General features: G+C 44.7%; 1 protein-coding gene across 1 annotated transcript in view; it reads right to left on the bottom strand.

Annotated features, from left to right (window-relative positions):
• Grk5 (G protein-coupled receptor kinase 5) overlaps window positions 1-23,705 on the bottom strand; it is a 181,630-nt gene that overhangs the window by 49,062 nt on the left and 108,863 nt on the right. Inside the window, exon 3 of the mRNA XM_051199972.1 lies at window positions 10,511-10,623. Coding sequence (XP_051055929.1) covers window positions 10,511-10,623 — 113 coding nt within the window. The remainder of the gene's footprint in view (window positions 1-10,510; window positions 10,624-23,705) is intronic.

Consider the following 23,705-nt stretch of genomic DNA (forward strand, 5'->3'; position numbering starts at 1 on the left):
CACATGAAGAACTATATTAAAGGGTGTCAGCATTAGGAAGATTGAGAACTACTGGTATAGTCCATCCAAGTGAAGTAGAGTTCATGGTAGTGGGAATGGGGAAGCAGAAGACTCAGGCTGAAAGTGGAATTGGGTTGTAACATGCAAGGTTTGCCACTGGAGCGTGACCACATCAGCCACAGGGCCTAACCCCCATGCCCCAAAAATTCACACCCAGAATTCTTTCTTGGCACCATTTAGAAACTTAGGACTCCAGGTCACTGGTTAATCCAGTAAATTCCAAGCTCTAAAGAAATTTAAAAAAAAAAAAAATCAAAGTTTTACAATTTACTTGAGCCAAGAAGGGCTCCTTCACTCATTCAATGCACTTGCTAAATGGATGAAAGGCTTTGTGTGTAACAAGAGGCTTGAGTGAGTTTGCCTTTCTCATTTAGTCAAAGCAACTTAATGCAGATGGTGTATAACCACTTCAAAATCTACCACCTGAGAATTTTTCAGGCTCAGCACTGAAGTATGGACCAAAAAGGCTGGGAAATGACCAGTGCAGACAGGTCTGCACTCTTCCAAGCATTCAATGGTGCAGTAGTAGATAGATACTAGGCCATCCTTGGCAAACTGAAGGCAGCCCACAGCTCAGGATCTAAGTTCTGATCCCCTTCTGCCTGCCAAAAGGCTTTCCTTGAAATACAAAAAGAAGGTCAAGAAGCATGTGGAAGAGCCCCAGAGGGAGCAGCACAGTTTTATCCAAAGCAGCAAGTCCCCCTACCTTGATGTCCCTCTTCTAATGAAAGCCAAGAGCCCCAACTCTCCAATGTGTAAACATGAAACCTATGACGATTTGGACTATGGTGTGGTTGCTCTAGAAGATATGCAACCATTTAATTTATAGGCTAGAATTGAGGCTCAGGGAGGCAAAGAAACTCCCCAAGTTCACACAGCCAGCGGTAACAGTAAGGACTGGACCATTAGGCCCTGATTCCTACTATACCACCAGGCCATAGTTATCTCTCTTACAGCCAATTCCTCCTCACTAGATGACAGACTTGGTCAGCATGGCAGGTATGACTATTCCCAATACACAGAGGAAAACACTGAGGTTCCAAGCTTCAAATTTAGCAGAGATGGTAGCAACAGAACTTCAACACTAAGGCCAACCCCCCTTTTCCAAGGGGAGTAAGGAAGCACCCAGTATCCTGTGTTCCTGGAAGCCTCACCCTGTGGTCTGGCACATGGACATAGCCAGACTGCTTTATAGGGCCAGGTCCCTGGGTAAATGGCACTCTGAACACTGAATTTTCACTGTCCCAAAATACATCTATAAAGGCAGTTCTATTTAACCAGACGGAGGTTTGGGGCTCCCTGATCAGTCTCAGTGACCAGCTGAAAATATTATTGCTCTGGGTTCTAAAAGCCATGTTAAAAAAGAAAATAACATCACATTCAGGTCAGCTGTCTCCCAGCAGAGGCCAGATGGGCACAAAGCTCCACCGGAAGGCAGCTGAGAGCACTTGGGGACAGGCCTTCCCACTCCTGGATCAAAAGGCCTTTTTTTGACGAGACTATGTCAGGCCACCACCACTTGAGAAGCGTTAGTTTTGGGAGGCAGAAAACCAACAGAAAGATGCCAGCTGGTTTTTCCACACTGATTAAGTCACCTAGAGTGACAGGCCTTGTCTCCTGAATGATCCCAAGGAGGGCTGGGGCTTATGGGGACAAGTCCTGAGAGGCCACCTAAAGAGAGAAGGAAGGTGCCATGAAGAATGGGCGCAAGGCAGATTACATGACACAAGATTGGGACTATCCCATAAACCACCTCTCTGCTAATATCCCTGTCCAGTAGTGGGAAAAAGCTCTACTCAGTTTATACCAGTTCATACCAGAAACTGAAAGCAGCAAATAGAAGTTTGTGCAACAAGCCTAGAAATTTCCAAAATGGCAAACAGATGATAAAAAAGAAAAGAGCCATGTGCTGTAGAATAAGCTCATACTTCGAGCACTTGGAGGTTGAGGCAGGGGAATCAAAATTCTAAGTCAGCCAATTCTCCACTGGAAGACCCTGTCTCATAATTTGTAAAAGGCAAGGAAGAAAAACCTAATGCAAGGAATGTCCTTTGAACTCTACCAGAGTCTTTCCCACTGCTCATAACTCAGTGTCCTTGGAGACTATTTCTTCTTTGAGATTCACTCCAGGTGCAAACAAGACAGGCAGTATTTCACCAGCTTCTCTGTGATTTATAACAAATGAAGGATGGCCTTGGGGAGCAGGTGCTGTCCTGACACAAGGAGCAAAATGCTCTACTGAGTTCAGCCAACAAAGGATTAGTCATCTATCTGCACTGCCAGGGAGCACCAACATCACTGGACATCCCAGCTTATAAACCTACTTCAGGCTCTGGGCCTGCTCAAACTGCACCATCAATCTCAGAAAATGCCATGGAAAACAGGTCCTAGCAGGGAAAACTCCTCTCCCTCGGCTGACTTTTTTAGGACTATGGTTCAAAGGAGCCACTTTGAATCAAGAGCAGCATCTAAGCTGATGAGTGGCATATACTTTAATTCCAGCATTTGAGACAGAGACAGGTGGATCTCTGTGAGTCTTGAGGCTGTCCTGGTCTACATATTGAGCTCCAAACCAGTTAAGGCTTTGTCTTTAAGAAAAACAAAACAAAATGAACCAGAATTTACACCAGTTTCTGCTTCAATTCAGCAGACTTTGTGTCACCTTTTCTAGGACTGGCAGAAATATGAAGTCAGACATGCCATGAAACTGTGCTATCTCCAGCTTCTGTAATTATTGGTGTAGTCAGCTATTCCAAAGCCTATGTATGATCCAGGCCTACAGCATGACTGGTCAGCAGTGCTACTCCAAGCAGAACTTTCTGGAGAAACAGCAAGGACCACCCACACTGGCCCCAGTTATTTACATGTGCTGACTACAGAGGCCGCTCCTCCAAACTCTTTCTACCCAGTAGAGGAAGAGGACAGTGTGAAAATGTCCTCTTCCTCCTTCCACCTTGGCATCTCAGTTCCCAGACCTTCTGAAGATCCAGCTCGCACAGACCAGCCTCCTAGTTCAGTTCCTTCCTTCATCCTAGCATGTCAGCACTTGGTAACAGCACAAGGGAAGCACGCCAGCTAATCCTCTCACCTTGTGTGCACTCTGTACATGCTGAAGCTATGAACCACATTCCCTGGGAAGTCCCAGGTGATATTCCATGCCATGCGGCAGGGTGTAGTGGGATATTCACTTTGTCTCCTTCCACAGGTCAAGACCCCAACCTCTACAGCTCTACAGCTACAATGCTGAGCCACTGCATGGGGAACACCCTTAGAGGCCCTGGGTCAGATGGATCTGGTCTGCTCCAAAAGCTGTACCTGCCTGTCATATGTTCCTCACTAAACATCCCAATCAGGCCCTGGGTCAGAGGATCACTGTGTCATTTTGGCACAGCATATGAGATAGGACCAGCAAGAGAAGGGAAAAACAGACCCCTATCTATTTGAGGATATAGACTAAACTACCAGGAATGACATTTGGACCTTAGCCTGTGAGTAATGACTGAGCTAGAAGCGGGTGCTGACTGAAGGATGGAGGAGAAAGCCATTGGTTCCCCAAGAGGGAGATGAGAAGTCCCAATATCAAAGTCTCATGGCAAAGGAGCTCTAGCACACCACCTCCTGCCTGTCCAATATTCCTCTTCTGAGACTCAGCCCCAGATGGCTCTCCATCCTCTCCCCTGATGGCTGTTTTTCCTCCCTGCGATGATGAGTTCCCCACAACCAAGTCCATCAGACCACCACACAAAAGCCTGTCCCTGTCACTCTTAGTTCTTAAGGAAATTCAGCTCGGACTAAACAATCTCAGGGAAAACTGCTCCTGGGATCAAGAGACACACACTCACAGGTCAGAGGACACTTTTGTGAATTGATTCTTTTCTTTCATGGTGGCAACTAGGTCATCGGGCTTGGCAGAAAGCATTTTTATCTTCTGATCTATCTCAACAGCCCCCTACTTTAAGAGTTCTCTATGGAAAAAGGACTTTCCCTCAATTCACTGACTCCAGAGAAGGCTTCTCTCTATCTCAGCTCCGCTCTTAAAATCAACTGTAGTCTAGGTTGGCGTCATTTAGAACATACATATCCTAGAACAGTCATATAATTAGGAAATGTTAAGTGGGACATCTAGGAGACTGGATATTTTATAAGTGCCCACTAGATGACTCCATTCTAGAAGAAGCTTTCTTTGCAGACAACCTTTAGTACAGGATCTGACTTTGCCAACTCCTGCAGGTCTCTTTGCATCTACAGAAGTATGACCCTCCCAGCTGGGTTACAGCTTAGGTTGGGCAGAGTACTTGGTGGCATATACAAAGCCCAGGATTCAATCACAAGTACCACACAAATCCAGGCTTGGTGATGCACACTTTTAACCACAACACTTGGGAGCTGGAGGCAGGACGATCAGAAGCTCAAGAGCATCCCCATCTAAACAGTATATCTGAGACCAGCCTAGGCTACATAGTTCCTGCACTGCCCCCCCCCCAAAAAAAAGGGAAAACTTGGACTCCCAAGGAAAATCAGAACAGCAACAGAAAGACAAAAAGAAGCAGAATACTTCTTAGTGAGGTAGAAATGATCGTTTTACAAGAAAATACCAGTCAGGCATAAAGCCACTAATTATGTGCACTAATCTGTAGTTCTAGGCCAATGAAAGGCTTGGCTTGACTCTTTAGCATTTCCTGATAAGAGGATTCATTTGTTATAACATCATCTTTGAAACTACCAGCTAACAAAATGGGCTCAGAAACCCTTGTCTTGGTTTCTAGAGAAGTCTGTTCTCACTTGCTAACAACAGGGCAATAGCAGCATGAATGCTCTCAGGTTGGGTTGCATCTCCTATTGTATTTCTTAATCTGGAGAGAACCAGCCATGGCATGAAGCTGCTCAAGGCATGCCGTGGAAAGAGCTGCCAGGAGAATGGCTGAAGCTTCTTGCCAACAGCTAGCACCAATTTGTCAGCCATGTGAATAACTAAGAAGCAAAACCAGCTAATAACCTCATGTGATCTTTCCAGATCCTTGAGCCAAGAACACCTTCTGCACCATCCACAAGGCTGTGAGCTAATACACTGATTCTCATTCTTACTTCTTCTTTTCATTTTTTCCCTTTTTATTGAAAGGGAAATTTATTGAAAATAAATTCTTTTCTCATGCAATATGTCCTAATTACAGTTTCCCCTTCCTCTACTCCCGGTTCCTCCCCACTTCCCCTCCCCCTGGATCCACTCCCTTTCTATCTCACATTAGAAAAGAACAGGCTTCTATGAGATAATAACCAAACATGAAAAAATAAATAAATACATATGTGTGTGTACATATACATGCATACATAGATACATACATAGATAGATACATACATACATACATACATACATACATACATACATACATACATACGGGGAAAAAAAACATCAAGGCTGGAAAAGGCAATCCAACAGGAGAAAAAGCCTCAAGAGCAGGCATAAGAATCAAAGACCCACTCTAAAAGGTTGATTCCTACTTTTAACAGCTCTCTGAACTCAATAGCTGGTGCTGCTTACTTTTTCTTATTTGCTGATACTGCATCTTTTCTTTATTCATGTGGTAAAATGTTGTGGGATATTATTTTAACTCTGTAAACGTGTGCTACATTTGTTTCTGCTGTTTTTGTTAATAATACGTGTTACATTGTTTAATTAAATAAAACTAACCTGAGAGTCAGGAGGCTGTCAATAACTAGCTGACAGGAAGTGGTAGGGAGGAACTTACTGTAGTGAGGGTTCTTGGGGAAGATATGCTGAGCAGGACAGCTCTTTTTTTTTTGGGAGAGGCAGGCAATAGGAGAAGGTTAGCTATTTGCTGTTCAGTTTCTCTGAGCTAGCAGGATTTCACCTCAACCTTTGAATTCTGAGTTCTATAGAAGAACAGAGATTTAGCAGTGCCTGAGGGAACAGAATTCCTGCCTGGCTGCACCTGTGTGGCCAAACCACTGCTGGTAGCTTCGGAGTTGCAATTGCCAGTTGGGACAGTAGTTTCTTAAGGTGTGGCCACTGTATTGAATGCAAAACAACAGTAAAGCACTAGCTTTTCCATTCACTACATAGCCCCCAACTGCAGAAGACAGACTCACTCATAGGATACACGAGATAATACATGCTTAGAAACCCAACTCAATATCCACTAACATTCCCTCACACCCCAAGGAGAGATTAGCAAACTTTGGGTGGCCAGCCAATAGTTAAGGTCTCCAGAGAGGATGTTTAGGAAGCAACCATCCATTTTGAAGAGGCCCGTGGCAAGTTCCTCTTAGCCTTTGGAGATGACACTAGCATGAGCCATCGTCCAGGCTCTAGACAGATAACCAAACCTTTCTTTGCCTTCCAGAGGTCAGAGTTAGGTTACTGACTATGCCTCTCCATGAGAAGACTGTGGAAGCCCCTTAACAGGCCAGACTTGGGTGAGTTATCTACACTACCTGATGAGCTATATGCACAAGGACTCTACTCTCAAAACTAGTGGACCTATTTGAAAACAGCCACAGTTTGTACTTGACCTGAGAAATGTAGATGAGACTTCAGAGAAGAGCTCTTCCTGGGCTTTTTCACAGCCCTGTGAGGATAACTTATTTTTAATAAGCTCCACTTAGTGAAAAATTAGAAGAGAAGTAAGAATACTGAGGATGGCACTGGCTATATCCCTAAGTATCCAAATTGATAATTAACTGCAGTGCCAAGGATGCTGTTACTTCCGACTTCTGAGTTCCTCCATCCAGTCAAAATGAAAGGAAAAAAAAATTTCAGATGAGAAGTTATGCTGGCACTAGAAAACTCAATAAAGTCTTCAAATATAAAAGAGGGGTCCAGAGGCTAACTATGACAACAGGTGGCAATGAAAGGAACTTACTAATTCCTAGCTAAAAGTACCAAGGGGACAGGTCAGCCTCTCTAAGTGGAACCTCTGTCAAGGTGTATTTAGAGCTTTTGAACTGTTCATACAAGAGCCAGACTCTATTTCCATTCTAATAAACAGCTCTTAGTGTGGGCCCAGTAAGAAGGAACGAAATGCACAACCAGAATGAAACTGGGCATCCACTGAGTTTTGTTTCCCACCCCTCCCCTTCTTGTGGACTAGATGCACCTAATAGAACACATGGCTGGAAAATTCCACCAGCTCCTCAGCTCAGCCTGACCCTGCTCTGCCTCACTAACTCTTCAGACAGGTCTCATGGCTGCTGCCACCTCATCTTTTCCAGATGTGGTGCAGCCCCGGTCCTGTATTTGCAGACTTTGGTCATCATTGCTTTCCAAATGCTTCTACCTGCTGGGCAAAGTAGCCCCCACAGCCAAAGTTTATTCCTCAGCTGTAGAGTGACAACTCCTGTCTTTCCATTCCTAGGCCAACCCTTCCTTGTGAGCTCCAGATCTAGATACCTATCTCTCCTGAAATATCTTGACATGTGTATCTATTAAACTTCCCCAGTGAATGCTGAAGAAGCTGGGACTATGAAATCAAACTCTTGATCCTCTCTCAGCAATCCTTAGCCTTGCTTCATTCTCCCAGTTTCTTGGAAGCTGTGGTGGCTAATATTGTCAGTTTGACTGATTTATAATCATGAAGAGATAAGCAGGCCTATGAGGAGCAAACTAGATGAGGTTTGCTGAAGTGAGAAGACTTACCCTAATATGAATGGCACCATTCATATCCTCCAACTTGAAGGAAGGAAGGAAGGAAGGAAGGAAGGAAGGAAGGAAGGAAGGAAGGAAGGAAGGAAGAAGAGGGGAGGGACTGGAAAGATGGCTCAGAGGTTAGGAGCACTGGCTGTTATTCCAGAAAACCTTAGTTAAATTTTGAGTATCTACCATAAGGCTGTTCACAGGGGTCTGTAACTCCAGTCTCAGGGGATCCAACACTGTCTCTAGCCTCCAAAAGTACCAGGCATGTACATGGTATACAAATATTCATGCAGGCAAAACACACACACACACACACACACACACACACACACACACACACACACACGCTTAAAAAGTAAGCAAGCCATTTTAGACATTTTTTAGGAGGAGGAGGAAGAAGCAGAGGCAACGGGAACCTGTATTCATCACTCTCTGCCTTCCTGACACCAAGGCTTTCCTGCCATGATGAACCAAAACAAATCCTTGCTTCCTTAAGCTGCTTTTGTCAGTTAATTCTGTTCTCCCTAAGAGACTAACAGAGAAACCAGCCTCAAAAATTCTTTATCATCTCAAGTCCATTAGGGAACTCTGGAAATTGCCTCCCTAATCCTGAGATCTTTAAGCCCATTCTGTTGTCTTCCTCCTATATCTGTAAGCATGAGCTTCAAGTGCACACTTCTTAAGACTATTCTATCAATTTGACCCAAATGTCTAGAACTCTACCTACCAAATGAAGGCAAGGATGTAATTCTATTACTAGACCCAAGGTAAATGATAAATGGGTGTTTATTGGGGAACAATTACACAGAAAAATTACAAAGAACCTCTGGAGCGTTTCCCTGCTCTTCCTACCGGATCCACTGTCCCACCAGAAAGAGGAAATGTGTCCTTGGGGTGCCAAGCCCAGAGTCAGTCAGTCTGTCTCTGTCTCTGTTTCTCTCTCTCCCTTCCTCATTCCCTCCCTCTCTCCCCCTTTCTTTCTCTCCCTCTTCCCTCCCTCCTTCTCTTTCAGGATATAGTTCTCAACTATGTTCCAGCACCTGCACGCATGCCGCCATGCCTCCCTTCCCACCATGATGATAATAGACTAAATCTCTGATACTGTAAGAAAACCCTCAGTTAGAAGGCCTGGGCCCTGCTCCAAATGGTAAGACAAACTTTAAAGATCCCACATGGAAGGCCTCACCCACCCTGGGGAGCAGAAAGGGGATGAGTTAGGGGGCTGATGGGGGGCAGGGGAGGAGGGGATGGAGAGGGAACTGGGATTGACATGTAAAACAAGCTTGTTTCTAATTTAAATTTTTAAAAAAGGAAAAAAATAAGCCCCCAGTTAAATGCTTTCTCTTATAAGAGTTGCCATGGTCGTGATGTTTCTTCACAGCAGTAGAACACTGACCAAGGCATAAAACCTCAGTTGATTTTTTGGTTTCATTTTGTTTTAAAGAGCCCTTGCTATTTAAAGATATATTGAAAACTTCACAGATGAAACAGTTTTGATAGCTGATATTTGCTATAATCCACTGCTGAGGGGAGGGTGGGAGTCTGGGCTGATCACTGTTGAAGTGAGGGGAAAAGCACATGAGAGCTCATTACATTATACAGCTGACTTTTACTTTTTTAATAGTCTGAAACTTTCCATAATAAGTTTAAAAAAAAAAAAAAAAAACACCAGGCCCCACTCTCAGAGTTGGGGTTTCAGCTCAGGCACTGGTAGTTTCTAAGGCTCCCAGGTGTTTTTAATCCTCAGTCATGGTTGAGAACTAGTGAAAGATGCCAGGGCCTGTGCCAGCACCAGGACTGGGGCAGAGGCTCAAGAGGTCAAGAAGCTGAGCACATGGTCCCAGAATATGGGGGAAGAATGAGGAGGAGGCAAGAGTTAAGGACGCTGCAAAGACTTCAGCTTCCAGTAAATGGAAAGCAAAGAACATTCTTGGGGCTGGGAGTTTGGGGGACCTGGGAGAATTTCCTTCACGTGTTGAGTATGCTGACTTGGAAGAGGTGGAAGGAACATCAGTGGAGACATCTACCCTAGCAGCTTGGCTTATAGGTCTAGAGACAACAGGAAACTCTGAAGACACATAAAAACCTGAGCCCTGTGGGAAAGCATCCTGAATAGAGAGAGAGGCCATGTGAGTCTATAAGAAACAATTGCATCTTGGTTCTATCCTTGAGAGGAGATCCCAGATGGCCCCATTCCCTTCACATGAGTTCTCTATTGCTTTCCCCTACCACCTAGGGCTTTTAATCTCCATCCCTAGACAGAAATCCAAACGGTAGTATGTCTAGGCTATGAGCTTGTGGGGCCATGCCCATCCTGATCAAAGGCTGATGAACTCCTGAGTAATTTCAGAATGTCCCTAAAAGCTCATGTTTTTGTTAAACAAAAGAGACACAAAATAGCTGAAGGAAATCCTGGAAGCATCAGGCACAGCTACCTGACAGAGACAGTGAGGGCTGGCTTGAAACAGCCAACGAGCACTCACTGAACAAGAGTTTACTGATGATGCCTGTGTGTTCAGGGAGGTGAACAAGAAGCTCAAAGGCCAAAAGTTTGCATTCCCTGTGGAAATATACAGTAAACTGGTAAACAAAGATACTAACTGTGTATCTTATACCTGAAGCATTTCAGCTGGAGTAAAGGGAACAGCATTCAAGAGCTACCTCAACCTTCCCAGTTTCTCGTGCAACAAAAATTTAGATTCTTCAGGTTTCAAAACCATCAGGTCTATCTTTGTTTCCTCCTGACAAAAACCAGTTGCTGACTACAGAAGACCCAAGGGCCACTTGGCAGCAACTTACCACTAAGTCCAGAAACTGAATGTAGCATTCCAGCCCAGGCCTGGTTTCACAGAACTGTCGAAAAAGCAGTCTTCCGATTGGTTGCTTGTCACATAGACTGCAGTAATCTCTGTCTGGAGACAAGAAATGTGTGATGAGACCAGGAAGGTAGGAAAATCTTTTACTCTAAAATTGAGTCAAGAATCCTGGATAGATAAGGCAAGATAATAATGAACTTAGGCTACACACACACACACACACACACACACACACACACACACACACACACACACACACACACACACACACCTAGGACAGAGAATGATATGACAGCCACACCTGGCTGTTTACTTCTATATGAAAACACCAGTGTTTATAGCAATTACGGCTCCATTCCCTGTCTGGCAAAACAACATGAAATAGAACCCGATTCTGGTGACTGGGTGAAGGTGTCAGGCTCGTGGCCTAAGTCAACTCTCCTAGTACTCTTTCTTGCTCTGGAAGCCAGTGCCTACAGCAGTGTCCTTGACCTTGTGTGGAAAGCTGCTGTAATAATGAAACTGAACCAGGGAGATCAGAACTTAAAAAACGACAAGAAGTAGAGTTGGTCCCTGGTAATCTGAAAAACTGAAAATCTGAAAAACTTAGAGTAGTTTGAAAAAAAAATCCTATATTACTTATAGTTCAAAGCATCCTAGTGGATACAATTTTGCATTGGGTTTTTTGCTTTTTTGTTGTTGTTGTTGTCTTCTTATTCTTCCATTTTTACCCAATTGGAGCAAAGCCCACTTTTTGAATGCTTCAAATAAAAATTGCATTCCCCAGATGAACAGGCATAGAAACAGGAAGTGACTAGCCTTCAGCCACTCAGCCACCAAGAGGGTTCTGAAGAAGAACCAAGGTGAGCCACCCAACCCCAAGGCCAGGAGCTGGAGTGCAAGCACTGGATGTTTGTTACTTCAGTGGCTCACCCTACCCTCTCTCTGACCCTCTTTGTTTTCCCTCCTATGAAAAACAAAGGCATATTTGGGACTGGGACTAGGATTCTTTCCCAGCAATAACACTTAAGCTTCTTTCAGTTTTCCCTGGCCAGAGGGTGCTTCAGGAAATGACCACTGAGGCTTGCTGTCCCAGACACTCTGGCCTTCCAATCTGCAGCTGCCCCTCAAACTGATAGAGCTTGGAAGCAACTTGGCAGAAAGGAAGGGCTGAGTCCTTGGAAGTTGTGGAGAAGGGACAATCATTCACTAGCAAGGGGGACCTATTATTAGCTCGAATATAAGTTTTCTTTAGTCTATTCCATCTTTTCTTCTAAAGAACATCCTCTCAGCTGGGCAGTGGTAGTATACACCTTTAATCCCAGAACTTGTGTGGCAGAGACAGGCAGATCTCTGTGAGTTCAAGACCAGCCTGATCTATAAGAGCTAGTTCCAAAGCTACACAGGGAAACCCTGTCTCAGGAAAGAAAAATAATAAAAGAAGAAGAAGAACATCTTTTCTCCAGGTCTGAAAAAATCCTCAACAAACCTGGTTGAGGGGTGCTGGTACCTCCCAAGTTCTGAGGATGGTTTGTAACTCAGCCCTAGCATATCAGAGTCACCTGTCTTCCAGCCATAACAACAGATTCAAGAATGGGCAAATGCAGCCAGGAGGTGGTGGCACACCCTTAATTCCAGCTCTCATGAGGCAGAGGCAAGCAGATGTCTGTGAGTTCGAGGCCAGCCTGGTCTACAGCCAAGTTCCAAGACAGCCAGGGCCACACACAGAGAAACCCTGTCTACATGAATAATAAAAACCAAAGACAAAGCAAAGCAACCAGCCACTAGCTCTTACCTCTACCTCACACTGAAAGGGTGACCTGTCTCCAAGAATCCTTAGATTGAACCTGACTGCATCTGTCTCCTCCCTCTTTTTATTCCTCTCTAATGCTGCGATTAACGGCATGTCACCCCAAGTGCCTGTCCTCTATGTCTAAACAGTGGCTTAGCTCTGCATTCTGATCTTCAGGCAAGCTTTATTTGTTAGATTACAAACAAAATATCGAAAGGAAAGGGGGAGGGAGGGAGGGAGGGAGGGAAGGAGGGAACTACAAAGAGTAGACATACATTGCAGTTTTCATGAGCAAATGGCTCAAAAGCAGGGGCTATTTTGATAGGAACTCACAGGCTATAAATATATGTAGAAATCACTCACAAATGTGGCTTTCTATAAAGTGGGCACTTTGATCAATATGAATGAGCCCATGCCTAGCCATCCTCTTTGTGGCCCCTTCCCTGGTGCTTTAGTTCACACCATCACTGAACTCTTGCATTAACTCTGCCCTTCAATGTGGGCACAGGCAGTCCACAAATAGCCACTCCTTCTAGCATTTAGACTCAGTGTGTGCCAAATTCTCTCACCCCTCTACTTGGGTGAGAGAACAACATGGGTACATGTGGGTGAGCAGACATGATCCCAAGTGACAGTTATGAAATGGCATACTAGATGGGTGTGATTGTCAGCCACAGGAGGAACTCTGGACACTGTGGTTCATGCCAGGTCCACAGCCTGCACCTGTTAGCACAAGGGCCAGCCCACAGCCCACTGTTCACTGCCTCCAACTCAGCACCAACCCCCTTCTCCCCCCCCCACACACACACCCTGGGGAAGGAAAACAAACCTTCACACCTTCCCCCAGTCAAGTTTTCCCTGCAGAGCCCTGGAACCAGAGCAAATTACCATGCACCAACCTTTAGGGTTACTCAATTATGGAAAAGAACACAGTACCTCTTATTTGATTTGAACAAGGTAACCCCCTGTTTCCAAAAGCAATTATGAGATTCCATGTACCATATTGTGACTCCCTAAGAGTTCATCTGACAAGATTTCTTCCCCTACATATGGCATTTCCTGTCAGTATGGAAGTAGGGCTGATATGAACACAGGCACAGTAAGCATTATGTGATTCTGACATAAGCTGTCAGGACCACCCCTCCCCCAACCCCTTTCACTGAATCTTCCAACCATACAGGAGATCCAAAGCAAGAAAGCTACTTACTAGCTAGCTAGGAGAGGACAAAATAACCAGCTAATTTTCTCTCCAGGCTTTGTTCTCAGCCTCCAATAAGGATTATCTATTCTTATCCACAAAAACAAGTGGAACTGAGGTTCCTTTGGAATGGATAAGGCCATAGGAGGAAGAATACAGACAGGGTAATGGTCATGGTGACAAGAGGAAGTGCAAAGCAATGTTCCCAGTGTGAAGGGAAGATGGCTCTTGCAAAGTCTGATGATAATGAAGTTGTAGGCATGAGAAGGAACTGTGCTGGGTAGCCTTGGGGGTGGACCCTCTCTGATGTGTTATAGCAGTTGCTGGCTGTGCTATGCATAGTCAGGTTTGCAGGTTTTCAGTGTTGCCTGGGAAGAGGGCAGAAGCCTTTTCTCTCTGTCTCTCCAGCTGGAAAATCTGGAGAGAGGTACATGTAGGGAACATTCACACTGCATACACACACACACACACACACACACACACACACACACACACACACACACACGCACACACGCACGCACGCACGCACACACGCACACACTTATGAGACCTGAAATCTTGCTTTGGGTCTTGTGCATCACTGGCATGTCCCATCCAAAACTTTGTTCCTTTTCTTCCTTTATTCACCCATAAAACGCTCTTTCTCAGGCATCTTGCTTCTCTGTACTAGAAGATTCTTTTCATTTTAAAGATCACTTCTTGAATTGGGGGCAGAGTATGTGACCACTACAGGGTGCCACAGAGTAGACTTGAAGAAATGGCTTAAAGAAAGTGGAGGGTGCTTGTGGATAGGGACATGGAACAAAGGAACAAGCATCAAGTCATGTTGAGTACAAGGATGAATTTACTTGGGGAGAAATGTTTGTAACAGTCTCACTACCTATGTTCAAACACAGCACAGCAAGCCTCTTCCCTCTCCATCTTCCCAGGTCAGCCTGACATTTGCCAAGACATCAACCAACAGAGGGCGCAACAAGACTGCAGGCAGTGTTCTCCGGACCCCTAGCAATCAATACCTGAGTCCCTGACCTGGCTGGGCCTCTTACAATCCAAGGACAGTAATCATGGGTCTGAATTTCTAGGCCTTTCTAGGCCTCCATGTCTTCATCTACTAAATAAAGGCATCAGAATGACCAACTGCTGAGAATCCCTTCACAGACTGGAGTCTTCCTTGCCTGACAGCTTCACAAATGATTAAAGGTCTCCAGGCAGACTCCAAAGTCAACACTGAAACTCATTTTACCCAGTAAAATTTTGTCCATCTCTGGTGTTAATACCCAGTCTAGTGTCTGTCTCTTTCCCTGAATCTAAGGCAAAGGATGACAAAATTTTGTAAAGACCAGTAGTAAGCATTTTAACTTTTGAAAGCTATATGGTTTAGGCCACAGTGGTTCAACAATGGAATTGTAATGAAAGTCCCCCTGGCACTGTATGAACTGTCTATAGCATGACTGTGTCTAATAAAACTGTTTACAAAAGCAGGTGGAGGGCTACAATTTGATCACATGCTAATTCCTGTTTCTAAGCCCTTGGGCCTCCAACCCCTTTGAAATGTAATGTGATGCTGACCTGATTCTTCCAACATAGCTGCCTCCTTCCTAAAGCCAGGGAATGTCTGGTGTCTGGAAAACCTGAGGAGCTACTTAGTACTGAAAATGTGCATGTAACCTGAGCATATGGCCAACAGTAAAGGAAAGCAGGTCTGACGTCAAAAAAGTCAAGTCCATTCCAGGTGGAACCAAGACCCTTCAATGTCCAGTGACCCATGGAAAGAATATACATCAATAAACATGGGAAAAACCATGAGGTGCCACAATCCTACAATCAAATTCTACTTAACACTCAAGCCACACAGATAGACATTAGCAGCAAACACAGCATGGATGAACCCAAGGGGCCCTGTATGGGTCCAAGATCTGGAAGCAAACACACACACACACACACACACACACACATGCATGCCAGGCAGTGGTGGCACATGCCTTTAATCCTAGCACCAGAGAAGCAGAGGCAGGTAGATCTCTGTGAGTCTGTGGCCAGCCTGGTCTATAGAGTAAGTTCCAGGACAGCCAAGGCTGCTATACAGAGAAACCCTGTCTGAAAAACAAAAAACAAAAAAGAAAGAAAAAGGAGGAGGAAGAAGAAACACATGTACTGTTGATCTCATAAGTCTAAAACTCAAAAAAGACAAATCCACAGTGACCAAAATCAGAACAATGGTAGGAAAAAGTTCGTGGCAGAGGTGCATGATGAAGCTTTGGGCATGAACAACAATGTTCTGTCATGACTAAAGTGACTGTATGGCTGTATGTGTTTAAAAAGTCATTTAGTTATTACTTGAAATTGGTGACTACATTGCAGGTAAACAGTAATATTTCAATAAAGATAACCAAAGGAAAGGAAAAAAAATAGTCACACAACCTAAATTCTCTGCCTTAAAATGAGCAGATCCTAAATGTGGCCTCACTCGATGGCAGTGTTACTCCAAGCAAAGATATGTCTGCATCCTCCAGGAACCAGAGATCCCCAGGCTCATTCAGACTGAGAGGGTCTGAATTCCAAGGTGGGGACCATGTGTTTGAACATGCTGCTCTAGTATGGAATAGTCCTTCCCTCATAAGAGGAAGAACACTTAATTTCTAGCCTGTCATGTATGGAGACACATGTATTACATTCATACCACTCATAACTTCCCGTGTAAGCCTTTTAAAGCCTGACTGCATGAGGTGTCTCATGAACATGCACCTGGATCCACACCACGTGAACTGGCTTTGCGGATCTAAGTATGTCTGTAGTAATCACAGACTGCAGTTACTCTGTTTAAAAAGAATAGTTTGGTCTCTTCTTTTCCTGAAATCTTTTCCTTTTCTTTCTTTTTTTGTGGGTTGGGGTGGGGAGGTTGTTATTGAGACAGGATTTGTCTGTGTAGCCCTGGCTGTCCTGGAACTTTCTCTATAGTAAACCAGGCTGGCCTTGAACTCAGATCTACCTGTCTCTACCTCTGGAATACTGGGATTAAAGGTGTGTACCACCATAATAGGGCATCTTTTCCTGAATTCTTAAAAGCTTCACAACAGACACACCTGGAGCTGCTGATGCCTACCTTTTTTCATAAGGGGAAAAAATTGACAAAGAATGAAGTTGCATCAGTATCAAGTTGAGCAGTATCCCAGATAACACACAAGTTCTAGTCCAGCCATATCTGAAGCCATGTGTTCTATTTCTGGGCTTTTTAGTTAGATTAACCCATGGATTCCCCTTTACCCTTAAGCTGATTTATTTTAGGTTTCAGTTTATTACAACAAAATTGGCTGACTAATAAGCATTTCAGCCCTCAACAGTATTTAGATGACTCAAAATAAAAGCCTATGAACAAAATCTGCGTGGTCTTAAGTGCTCTGTTACAGCAAGCTCCTGTACCACTCACAAGCAAGTATTGTTTCCTCCTCCACCACGAAGCTGGATCTGCACAGAGATTCTAGGGACTGTGTGACCACCGCTGATCAGTGCAACAGATCAGAGATATCCAAGCTCCCAATCCTTCTTGTATTCCAGAGGCAGACAAGGTTGCTTGACTGGGTGAGAACTCCTGCAGAGCTAGTGATATGCTAGGATTTGAATGTTGCCTCTATCCTTTGTGTCAGAGGTCCTCAGTTGGGTGTGGATTTGCCCATATCTGTATCATGGCTGTCTTCCTCAGCAGCAGTTAATATTAGTGTGTACAGACCGCAGTACCTGAGACAGCTCCTCTATAGCAGGATTACCCAACAACCTACACAAATAAGGCTGACGGTCACTAAGTGGCCCTGGATAACTCTGTTATCTTGGGTATGCCCCTTTCCTGAGCCTCAGCTGCCCCATGGAACACTCAATCAAAGTTAACTTGATGCCACCAGGGCTACCAGCAACACATGAGCACCCCACACAGTCTCAGCACATGGTCTGTCCTGTGTGGACAGCAGCCAGGAAGACAGATGATATAAATCATGGCTTTTATTGCTATGAAGGCTCAAAAGGATAAGTAAATGAAACTAATGAAGAGGTTTCACTCCCTGATAACAAGAAAGCAGGCACTCAGGTTGAGTTACTTCTCTGTCCTTGAGCCACTGAATCCAAGTTCTGAAACCCTCTCTCTAAAGAAGCCACACTCTCTCAACAGCTCATGCCTGAGGTAAAAACTTACAACCCAGATAATCCCTTTAAGATTCAGAAACAGGAATGATATTGACAGTGAAGATAAATAAATGCTGTCATTGTTTTCATTTTTTATTCCAGTTACATGAAATGGGAACATACTTTCTTAATGAAGACTCTGTGGAATGAGGGCGACCAGATCTCCCAGCAGAAGGCCAGAACACAGGCATAGAGGACAGCAGGGCTCCCCTCTGATGGCCACAAGACCTGGGTGCAGCACAGTGCCCACCCAACACCCTCCTTGGCTCTTGGAGAGTGGGCAGCAATCTTTCTGGATCAAGCAAGGAACATCCACAGGCGGTGGCATGGGGAGGGGCAACCATGGCTGAAACCTGCTTATAAGTGTTTTCATTGTTGCCCCAGGCACTCCTTGAACTCGGGCCAAGGAAAATGTACGTTCCATTTCAGGAATAAGAGCAAGAATGAAATGTGGCTTCCTGAGGAAATGGAAACGCTAACATCGGAGCCCTCTGAAATGAAACCACATGTTATGGTAAATGGAAGGGGGACCTCTAAAAGGGATTCCTGCGGCCATCTCTCTGCCAGCTAGGTACCCATGTCATTGTATTTTATTTAACTTTGTTTCCCTAAGGTTATTGGCAAGGAGGTAAGTTCCTTGCAATCCCTACAAAATGCATGTGTGTGGAGAATGGATCAAAATCCACAAGCCTCCATTCTGCCATATTACACAACTGATACAATAAACAGAAAAAGTGATTTGAAATCAGCTTTCTCTTTCAAAATCTCTTGCCATAGCTGGAAAAAGCAACCTGGCTTTTCCTCTGAGGAAAAATAGTCTATGACGTTGGAGAGGCATGATAGCATCCTGAGTAAGGGCAGCTCCACCCAGTCTGCCCCTTGGAAGGAGCAGGAAAAGGGAAACATTTGGTATTTAGTCAGTAACAGCTGAGCAGGTTCTGATTACTTCAAGAATGATGTTTTTATGTGAATAAAAATGACATATGGTACATTATACAAACACCCTCACCAAACCCCATCTTCCTGTGCCTTACTCCCTCATTCTAGCCTCTAGTTTTACCCTGTGCTTGTCACATATCTCCAAAATAACATAAATATAAAGCCTAGGTTTTACAGGGTTGGCAGCACATGAACAAGCCACATGTCAAAATCAACAGCTTTTAGAGCTCATACGAGGAGTGAAGGAAGAGTACCCACTTGTGGCTTTGAAGAAGAGAATCTGGGTGCCAGGGATTGAAGCGGCAGGTTCCTGGCTTGAAACTCTCAAGTACATCAGAAAGGTATCTGGAAGTCTAGGAAGGGGCTAGAGCTGAGATTGACAGTGTGGCGATACGGCATTCCCACTGGGGCGGCTTTAAAATACCACAACCCCAGAGCCAGGCGATGACCTCCTCCTTAAATGACAGAAAAGCAGAGATCTTTGATGTTTTCTCACAGTGGAAGTGGGATGAAGTGCTGGTAAACTGAGAGGTAGGGTGAGGGAAATGGGAAGAGCAGCTAGGGATAATGAGCCCAGAATCCTAGGAAGAGCTAGAGACAGAGCTAGAGACCGAATCAGGATCTGACTTCCAAGTCTGACTCTCTTCCTTGCCAGTTCATGAAGGAGAGGGTGTAAGCACTAGATTTGAACTGCTTTCCTCTACCTCAAAGCTTCTCAGTACTGAAAGCCTCACTTCTGCAAACTACACAGCGGATATGACACCCAGTGGCAGAAGAGTCACCTGGGGCATTAGTGCTGGCTCTTTTGAATGCAAGTAGGAAACACACAAATGCATGACCTGTGCCTGCTTCTATTTTTATAAACATTGAAATTTTCACAGATGAGGAGAAGTGACATTTCTAAAGGCCCAGATGAAAAATCAGTGAAAAGCCTGGAAAGCAAAGATCTGTGACTGTCAGCCGTCCAATCTTGCTCAGGGGGTGGGAAACTTTCAGTGCTCAGAACTCTGATTTACTTTGCAAGCCTGAGGCTGAACCTCCCAGCAATTTGAAACAGACTGGCTCTCTAACTTTAGGCCATGTTGTAACCATCCTAGGAATACCATTCACTTACAGGGGCATTCTTCCTATTGTTGTTGGTTTGCTTGCTTGTTTTCTCTTCTTGAAATAAAACTTCTATTGAGATCTGTACAGTTTTGGAAGCTGCAACACCCAGACAGACTGTATCAACACTGCAGCAGAATGAATGTTTTGTGAAAGTTTACCAGGTGGTTTCCCTTATAAGGTCTGGTTCACTACTATGCACCTGCAACAGCACTTAGCCCAAGCAGCAGCACAGGTGTATGCATAAAATGAATGAGCAATGGAGCAGCAAACTAATGGAAGTAACAATATTACTACTTCCAAGTCTCAGGACAGTCCCTAAACATCCCTCCACGGTCAATTTGCTGGAAATAATGTTCACCGAAAAGCATTGGTGATGGGTAATTTTTACTAATATGCCTCCCATCCAATAGCAATGAAAGAGGCCCAGGTGGTTCACTAGAGTCTGAGTACCAGTCAGAGCTACTATATCTACTGGGACACAGACAGCCTTAGCCCACGCATTGAGGGCTGCCCAGGACTCTTTCTGAACCCAGTGCAAAAAAAGAAAAGGACCTGGTGCAGAGCCCCCAGGGTCAAGGAGAAGTCGACTTGAGCTCAGCCTGACCTGATGCTTTTTTAAAGACATGCCAGGGCGCAGTGCTAGACGAAGGAACTGGACTTTGCCTCTGGCCCACCTCTGACTTTATATGGCTTTGAACCCATAATCCATGGACTTTCCTGTTTTGATAATGCCACAGGGAGGTTGTCTTCTTGGAGGGTGTGACATCAGAGCCCCAAGAGAGTTCACCACCCCAGAGATCTTTAAGCTCATTCTGTTGTCCTCCTCCTATATCTGTAAGCATGAGCTTCGAGGTAATATTTTCTGATGACCTTGAGTGCGGAGGGGCCTCCGCTTCCCTAAGCCATGGCACAGATGATTATGGAGCCCAAGGGTGGTTACTGTACTTCTTGGAGCATCATCTTTTTCTATGCATTCCTGCTGCTCTAATATGACAACACCCTCCTGGCTATGCAGATATACTGGGGGAAAGTTTAGGCTGGGTCCACTATCTTTCCAGGGCCTAGATTGGCTTCACCTGGAGCAATTGTTAATAACACAAGATATAGGAAGGCCAGCCAGAAAGTAAGTGGTGGGGGCAGCCAACTAAATAGAAGCCTCCAATAAGCTAACTGAGCTATCTCCTCCCCACTCCTGACCAGGTGTCCCCGCTTTGTGCCACTGGACAGTGTGAAGAGAAGCTAAGAGCTATACAGCCAAAAGCAGCTTGAGAAGTGAATACCTCGAAAGGTGGAGATAATGATGGTTTCTGTTGGCCAGTTACTTGTTTCTTATCGGCTAGCTCTGTCTTAATTATTAACCCATTTCTATGTATTTCCACGTGGTCTCCTTACCGGGGAGTGTGGCAGGCGTCTGGTCTCCCCTGTCTCTCCATGCTGACTCCTCCTTACTACTACCTCTTTCTTCCTTGTCTCCTAGTCCCTCCTATCTTCCTTTCCTATTGGCCAACAGTGCTTTATTCATTAACCAGTATGAGAAACATATATACATAATGGCATCTCCCATCATGATGGTTTCCCAAAAGTCCTGATATCTCTAAGATGGCAGTCTCTCAGCCCTCAACATGATTCCCAATTGGTCTCAAGATGGCCTTAGCCTGTGTATTCAGGGAAGGTATTTCAACAATGGGTGTCCAGGAGTCTTTCTCAACCAGGTGCAAAGAGATGAGTCTTGGCATGAAACCCACTCTGCCCCTCAGCCCTCATTCTCGGTATGCAGAGAAAACTAATGTATTTTGTCCTTCTAGATTCTTCTCTACAATAAGTCTCTATTTCTTCCTGCAGGTTACCATGGGTTTGGCCTGATGGAATACAACCCAGATCTTTGGTAATTAAGTATCAAACTACATCAACTCCTTTCAAGCTTTCTACCTGTGATTAGCCTGGTTTTAGTGTCATGAGGACTTGGAGGTGCTAAAGAGGGAATTAGTGCACAGGCACAAGAGCTTGCCCAATGGCCATGTTCCAGACAAGGATCAGGGGAGAAAGGTGTTTTACCAGGATCTAGTGCAGGGAAGCAGGAACCTAGATCTTGCTTAGAGTTGTCATCTGCTGATGTTTGGGACTGTGTATGCATGAGTGTGTGTGTGTGTGTGTGTGTGTGTGTGTGTGTGTGTGTGTGAGAGAGAGAGAGAGAGAGAGAGAGAGAGAGAGAATTCACATGCTTGTCAATGAGCATGTATGTGGAGGCCAGAGGCTAACATGGGACTTCTTCCTCAATTACTCTCCACTGTGGTTTCTAATACATTCTCATTGAACCTGGAACTCACCAATTCAGCTAGACTGTCTGACCAGAAAGTTCCAGCAGCCCACCTGTCTCTGCCTCCTAGGTATCAAGAATAGAGACATGCACTACTGCATCCAGCCTTCTGCAGGGGTGCTGGTAATCTGAATTCAGGTCCTCGTGTGTGAAGCAAGCACTGTATTGATGAAACCATCTCTCCAGTCTCTGGTATCAGAATTATATACAGACTTTTTCAAAAACAGAATTTGGCAGAGCTATTTGTAGGAAAGAGACAGTGGCTTTCCTATTTTTCTATCAGGTATATAAAATAATAAGAACAACTTAAAAAAGAGAGACAGAGATTACTATATGTCAAGCTAAGCACCACATGCCTGTCTCATGTAGCCTTCCTTACTACCTATGAGACAGGTACTATAATGCTTCAATGCCTGAAAATGAAGCCCTGATCAGAGTCAGCATGAGATCAAGGAGCCAGCAAGGGACAGTTCTGGGGTTTGACCACAGTTCTTGCTGACTATAAAACTGACCTGCATTTCTTAGCTTCTTGGGATCCACAGTAACAATAGACAAGGACCTGGAAATCTAAAATGTGGATGATATTACATCAATGACACCAAGCAGCAACCTCCATGGGAAACAAGAGGTATCCAAATGTGATAGTTAATATATCAGCTTGACAAGCTCTAGAATCGCCTAGAAGACAAAGCTCTCAGTATGTCTGTGCGGTAGTGTTTGGATTAGGTTAGCCTCTGGCCATGTCCGTGAGGGACTGTCTAGACTAACTGGGATAGGAAGACCTACTAACTGTGGGCAGCACTATTCCATGGGTTGGGGTCCAGGACTGAATTAAAAGAAGGAAGTGAGCTGAACAGGAGCATTCATTTCTCTGCTTCCATTTTGCAGCTGCCTCAAGCTCTTGCTGCCATGCCTTCTCTGTCATCACAGGCTGTACCCTCAAAACATGATCCAAGATAAACCCTTTGTCCTCTAAGTTGCTTTTGTCAGGTTATTATTATCACTGCAACAGGGAAAGTTACTAAAATACTTAGTAAGATACTAAGTGATCCCTATGTCGGTGGTCCATGTAGGTACAGGCTGCCCCTGCCTCTGAGCCCAGAGCATCCATCCTCCAGAAAATAAGGTCTGAGAAAAAACACAAATGCCCAGTACTGGCTTTCAAACAGGCACCTTCATGCACTGGCCAGACTGGCTAAGAAAATGATTTGGGATGTTCTCCCATTGTGCTGCAGAAAGCAGAACCTGACATCACCCCCTTAAATCTTCAGCTCTGCAACATACACCCCACAGGGTTGTATAACTTACATTTTGTCCTAAGAAGCAGGTTTGCCTCCTCAGCTAAGCTATAAGTCCTCTCTGCCTTACTATCTCTCCCCTGTAGTGCCTGGGACAGTCTACATTCTTATGAGATGACCAATACACGATTGATTAAAGTAGTAGCAGCCCAGAGAACTGTTATTCACTAGGATCCTGTTTATACTTCTTTTGTCCAAACAAATCTGTATTCCTTTAAGGGGGGAGTCTTCAAGTCCCCAGTGTCCCAAAGTCAATGCTTGGCTTTAATTGGGTAGTGGAATTGCATTTCACAGCACATTCCTGTGCTGGGACCTACATAGAGGAGAGTCTTTAAGCCAACAGGGCAGGAATAT

The sequence above is a fragment of the Phodopus roborovskii genome, unplaced genomic scaffold (genome assembly GCF_943737965.1).
Source record: "Phodopus roborovskii unplaced genomic scaffold, PHOROB, whole genome shotgun sequence".
NCBI lineage: Eukaryota > Metazoa > Chordata > Mammalia > Rodentia > Cricetidae > Phodopus > Phodopus roborovskii.